The 6,200-nt window shown below is 43.2% G+C and overlaps 1 protein-coding gene across 2 annotated transcripts in view; it reads right to left on the bottom strand.

The window, feature by feature from the left end:
- Positions 1–6,200, bottom strand: part of XPO1 (exportin 1) — a 46,279-nt gene continuing 40,079 nt past the window's right edge. For both annotated transcript variants that reach the window (XM_027902231.1, XM_027902232.1), the window contains 9 exons: positions 5,933–6,067; positions 4,873–5,056; positions 3,780–3,886; positions 3,266–3,460; positions 2,923–3,091; positions 2,141–2,275; positions 1,885–2,044; positions 1,710–1,806; positions 1–992 (listed from right to left, as the gene is read on the bottom strand). In XM_027902231.1, coding sequence (XP_027758032.1) covers positions 846–992; positions 1,710–1,806; positions 1,885–2,044; positions 2,141–2,275; positions 2,923–3,091; positions 3,266–3,460; positions 3,780–3,886; positions 4,873–5,056; positions 5,933–6,067 — 1,329 coding nt within the window. In that variant the 3' untranslated portion in view covers positions 1–845. The remainder of the gene's footprint in view (positions 993–1,709; positions 1,807–1,884; positions 2,045–2,140; positions 2,276–2,922; positions 3,092–3,265; positions 3,461–3,779; positions 3,887–4,872; positions 5,057–5,932; positions 6,068–6,200) is intronic.

The raw sequence follows: 6,200 nt of genomic DNA, 5'->3' as shown, positions 1-6,200 counted from the left end.
GAGTTGTTAAAAAGATGCAGCCTATTCTAACAGGATAAATATTTTAACCATTTCACTTCGAGTTAATGAAGGCTCACAAATGAGCAACACTCCTCATTGAGGAAAACAAAAAGCTGTTGTCGACGAAGCGACAGCACACACACACAAAAAAAAAAAAAAAACAACCAAAAAGAACTGTGTAAAAATAACTAAACTGTACTGTGTTCCCATACTCTTCCGAAGTCGCTTTACAATGGGATGATATGCACATGATCTCGCTGCAAACTCGCCATACAACTTGCAAATAACACGTAGCCTACAGCCTCACCACTCGCTCCCAAAAAAGCTGCCAACTGCTCGGAACAAAGGCAGCGCTAGAATCCTCTGCTGAACAATGAATTCCATCTGCTTTTACTCTTCACCTTTTCTCCTAGACTGCAGGACAGACTAGAAAGAAAACCGAATTTTTAAAAAAAAAAAAAAAAATTAAAAAAAAAAAATCGATACTCTTACAGGAAATTGGATTATTTTGCAATATAGTCTTTTACAAGTTAACGGGGGTTTTTTTTGCCTATTTTTTCCCCTTAGCCACAAAATGGGCATGAAGTAATTACTTTGAAAATGCCTTAATTTTCAACTTCATGCAACTCTAAATAAAGATGACCAAACAAAAGCTTAAACAATGGAAGGATATTTCACAGAAAATTTCTTATACAAAAAACACATAAGAAAAAGGGCCACTAGGTGACATTTTAATTTACAAATTGGCATCATTTTGGTCAACAAATATCCAAGTGCCGTTTTCTTCTATCACAACAAAGTAGCTGTACAGAAAGAAAACTGCCAAACTTGTTTTATTTTTGTTTTTAATCGCACATCTCCTCAGGAATTTCATGTGGATTAAGGATGCCGGGGACAGACATCTGAAGTTTATGCTTCTCCTCTTGAGCCTGTCGAAGGGCTGTTTCTCTCTCCTCCAAGAATAAGTCTGATGTGTCTTCACCTGCAAATTCCTGGGTAATTCACAGAAAAACCATCAGTTTATTGTCAAGTGCTTTAGGCAGAGTTTTGAGCTTCCAGAATGACACAGAAAACATTTTCCCATCCTCTGACAGACTGTTTTTGCTTGGCTTTCTGTTCCTAAAGTCAAAACTAACAGAACGCAATGCAAAATAACTGAGGATTCCCACCACGTGTCACAGAAGGGGATGCTACAGTTACCAAGCATTGGGAGCAGAATCCTGACATTTACAGCAGAATCACTACAATTGGGAAATATCTGACAATTGCCATCTCAAAACTAACTCATAAACTCTTTTCTACCATCTTTTAATTCTAGCATCTTCAGAAAAATAAAGGCATAGCATTACTGCAGCAAATTTCAAAACTGGTCCCAGTTCCAAGCAGAACTGAAACAAAATCTGGTTAAAAATCAATTTATAACCCATTAGAGTAAGTTCTGCAGTTGTCTTAGACACAGGAATTGTGTGTGTGCAGCACAAAATACAAGTGATGATATTTAAGCCCAATTTATAAAATTAAATCCCACTGGAACAGATTCCATGGAACACCACAAACCATTGGACAGAGTTCTCGGTGCATTTTAAGAAGCTGCAAGGAAATTTGCGTCTCCCAGGCAAAAACTGAATGAACAAACCGTCCAAGCGCTTCCCAACAATATCCTGCCGAAAAACTGGTTTTAATATTGGCAAAAAGCACGCCCAACATACCTTGATTTGGACCAGGAAATCCCTTAGGTGTTCCTTGAAGGCAGGAATATCCTGGTTTAAACTGAACAGTCCCGTCACGAACAGCTTCACCTGGGCACTGACACAAACACACCCGTTAAACATCCCGAGGCGCAAGAGCCCACCTGGAAGCACCGAGGAATCGTGGCACACTTACTCTTGCAGGTGAGGAAATGCAGACTTGAGGAGATTGGCCACGTACTCCTGGATAAACATCTGGTTGTTCACCGGATTCCCGGGGTTCAAGGGAGTACTGATCTTCCCCTCTTCCACCAGGTTGAACATGTAGGCCAGGATCGACGCGTGCATCGTCAGACCTGCGGGGATCAGAGGGTCAGACGGGCAGGGATGAATTCCCAATGGGAATGAGGGATGGTTTCCATCCCCTGCCTCCCCCACCGGCACGTTCCTACCTGCAGTGTGCGAGGTGTCTGTCACCACGGAGAAGATGTGCTGGAGGATGTCGCAGAAATACGTCTGGTAGAAGCTCTGGGCGGCCGTCTCCTCCTGGGCAACGTTCTGGAGGAGAGTGTAAAGGATCTGAAGTCCTGGAAAAAAACACAAAAACTGTAAGGTTTTGGCCTTTTCCAAAACGACAGAAACGTGCCAAGGAATTCTGGTTGGCCCCAAAAAACCCAGCATGGCTTGTGAGGGCTCTGGCAGGCACCAGAGGGCACTGCTGGCCTGACAGGGCCCAGCCCTGCAGCTGCATTAGCACACCATCAGCAAAGAGGGCAAATCACAGCACCTACTGAGGGAAACCCTCCACCCAGTGCTTGCTAATTAAACAAGGGAAAGTGTTTTAATGTTCAGATTTACGTGGAAACTTAAATCACTTTCTCAGGTGAAACACGACAGCATCTTCTCCCCATTCCTTACACACACTGATACAAGGCAAATGACTTAAAAAAATCAGTGTTTTCACAGGTTTTTTGTAGCACCAGTGTGAGCAGGGGCATTCACTCAGCCATTTCAGAAGAGTGCAAGCAGAAACTGTAACAGTGCTCCCTTCCAGCTGCAGGAATCAAACAGCAACCAAGTATCTCAGCCCATTCCTGGATACCTGGCTGGCACCTCGGAGCTGAGGCACAGGAATATTCCTCTAGTGCAAATAACGACTGATATGCCGAGCTGCACTAAAGAAAACAGCATTCTAGCAGAAAATACCTGATCTGCATCAAACACTGCAATTTACCTGTATCTGCAACGTTTCTCATGGTATGTTTGAAAGCCCAAATGATAGAATCCAGAACAAGTTTGAACTGTGCAGGTGGAATGGCCAGGAAGGCTGGGAAGCAGTGAGAATTTACAGCCTGCAGTAGCAAGAAGAAGTTTGTTCTATGTTCAGGATATTCTTCAAAGTCCTAGAAAGAGAAGGGGAGAGAAAAGTCAAATCTCCTGAAGTTCCATCCTAAGATCTTTGAGCAGACATTTCATCAAATCCACTCTGTGACTGGCAAAAAACCAGGGAGATGATTCTCAAAACACCGAGTATGGGAATTCTATTCCCATAGAGAGATGTCCCCCCCGGTAAATACCTTGTTGATCATGTTTAGTGTGCACTCAAAGACAGCATCGAAGATCTGAGGTATTTCAGCGGTGATGTGCCCCCCCAGCTTGTTGACGATGATGGCCATGGTGCTGAGCACCTCGGGCTCCCGCGCCGCGGGCACGTTGCGCTGGTAGTCGATGAGAACTGCGTCCAACAACGGAGGAACAAAGTTTTCAGCTACCTGATTGGAAGAGGAAAGCGTGGTCATGCAGTGCAGTTCCCAAGGGAAAGCGTTGCCTGGAACTAAACAGGGAAGTTGAAATCCGTTCCCATCCTCTGTGTCCAACCAGCACAGCTCCCACCGGGCTCTTAAACCTCCTTCATTCCCTCCAAGATCACTAAAAACTGAAGTATCTCAAACACACCTAAGCTTACCAATCCTCTCTATTTCACAGACCTCCTGAGGCAAGGTCTCCTGTGACCACCTGGTTCAGTCAACAGAACCAGAGTTCCTCCCAATTCTGCCTTAGGAGTTGTTTGTACAAAATGCATCTACTTACCATCTGTGGATCACTGGACCTGCTCACCCAGCCAGAAATCAGTTTGAGAGTTTCCCTTTTTACAGTCCTCATACTTCTAATCAAGGGCTGCTTTGTTACCATTTCACCTGGAAAATGTTAAAGCTTCAGTTAATTGTGTGAGGTGTAAAACAATAACATGAACAAAACTGAGAATGATTGATTTTATATCCAAATTACAAACGCTATTAAAAAAAGGCTTCCTTTGTCTTTAATCTTCACCAGTTGTTAAAAACATGCTCTGAGGTAACTGCAGTCCCAGCTGTTGCTGGCCAAGGAGAACATCCAGCCCCAGTAACTGCTTCCTCAAATTCACTCTGCCTGACAAGGACAAATCCTGGCCATTAGAGCTGCTGAATGAAAAGGTATTGATTTCTCAGCCACTTTTATTCCGAATTCTGAGAAGCTCCTTCAAGGTAAACGGGCTGCTCCGTTCCCACGTTCCATCTGACATTCCCATTTCCAGGTATCATCATCTCCACTGGCCTGAAAACTGCTCAGAACACACAACTCACCAACTGACTCATTTCATCTTGTAATGAAGCACCACAGCAGCACCTTCTGCTGAGACACCACAGGCCCTTATTTATCTGGCAAAAATAGCGTTGTGAGGTAATTGATAATTCCTCCTCTGTGACTGAAAGCCTGGTTTATCCTGAATTTTGAGGCCTCTTCACTTACAATTCTGCAGCACAGCTCTGGAGCAGCAGAGTCTGGTACAAAACCTGCCAACAGCTTCTGAGGAAATGACTGAGATTCTATTTACAGAGAGGCTTTTAACACTCCAAATCAGAGTCAGCTACAAGAACACGCATTACTTGGTCTCAGCAAGATGCCCATTAATTCTAAGCAAGCACCTCCATTGCTCTGAATCTTCCTTAAACCTCCTCATTCAGAGATGTTTCCTCCTCCTTCTAAAACTGGGAGTTCTTTATTTCAATACAACTGCTTAACAAAGAGACTTGAGCAAGCACTTTCAATCCTTCTCCACTCTCCCAAACAGTAAAATCAGCGTCAATAACCTAACTGGGATGTACTTTACCCCCATTTTCAGGAATAACATGGAATTTCTTACCATTAGCCTGAATAGCTGCAGAAATATTTTCACTTAGGCACTTGTACACATTCAGCATATCTAAATAAATTCTTCCAAGCTGAATCACAAAGGGGTGGCCGACTGCTTTGCACGCTCTTACGTTGGTTTTCAGGATGCTACCAAGCTGCTTGACTGTTTCAGGATCCTTCAGGATATCGACATTCTGGTTGAAAAAAATTAAAAGAGTTCATCTTTGTTAGTGAATACAACCGCCCTGTGGCTTTCAATATGAGAGCTTTAAGTTGAAGCAATTTATCTTATACACTGCCTTAAAGAACACATCACTGCTTTCATGGGTTTCATATAAATATATATACACACACACACACACACACACAGAGTCAGGATAAACCTCAAAATTATTTCATTCTGCTCGTCTGCAGAAGGATTTTTGCTGCAGTGGTACAAGCATTTACTCTAGTTACAGAAAGGGAAAAAAAAAACCTCAGGAGATGAAGAAGGTGAAAACAGAAGTGGTCCCAAGGAAATGCAGTGGAAATGGTTTTTTTAGGAGGGAAGTCAGAGTCGGAAAAGTAACTCGAGCTCACTGAAGTTTCAGGCCCTTAATTAGATTAACTGCAAATGGATTGTCTCTTGTGCAGTGTCAAGACTGCAGTTCTTTAATGTGGGAAGCGTTTTGAAAGACTGAAAGAAATGGAATGTAAAAGTAAGAAATAAAGATGTGCTTTACGGTGCTTTGAGCATTGTAACTTCTCTGTTATCCAAAAAGAAAACCCACTGAGCCAGGTGAAGGGGAGGCCTTTAAAAATCTACTGAAAAAAAGAAAAACTACTGAAAAAAAAAATCTACTCTGTAAGTAAGAGAAAATTGTGCTTTAAATCAGATTTAAACCAATATTTTGTCACTTAAGTCTCCTCTCTCAAAGCAACACTTTCCTTGTCATGTCAAGGACTGTTTTCAGCCATTGTGTCACGACGTCCACCCCAGCTCTGGGCACTTCATGTGACAGCACATGACCAATAAACATTTAGCAGCTTTTTACCTGAGCACAGCAGACATTTAGAGTTTGGGAGCTCACCTTTGTTGCCTGCTGGATGATGCTGTCCCACACCTGGTTGGGCAGCAACATGTACTTTTCTATCAGGTGCTCCTGCAGCGTCTGGTCCGTCTGTGCCCCGATCATGTACCCGACCGCTTCGTAAAACGTGTGCACCTGGGGGAGCAGCGGCACAGCAGGCAGGGGGGTTACAAAGGAGGGAGGAAAAAACAGCCATAGCCAGACATAAACAACCTGATTGTGCCATTTGTCTGCTGACACTGTCCCTAACAAAAACCTAAGGAATATA

This window comes from Empidonax traillii, unplaced genomic scaffold (assembly GCF_003031625.1).
Source record: "Empidonax traillii isolate 1590-97213 ecotype Southwest subspecies unplaced genomic scaffold, ASM303162v1 scaffold854:size264813, whole genome shotgun sequence".
Lineage (NCBI taxonomy): Eukaryota > Metazoa > Chordata > Aves > Passeriformes > Tyrannidae > Empidonax > Empidonax traillii.
The sequence above is the reverse complement of the archived record's forward strand: the minus strand, read 5'-3'. Positions and strand labels throughout refer to the sequence as shown.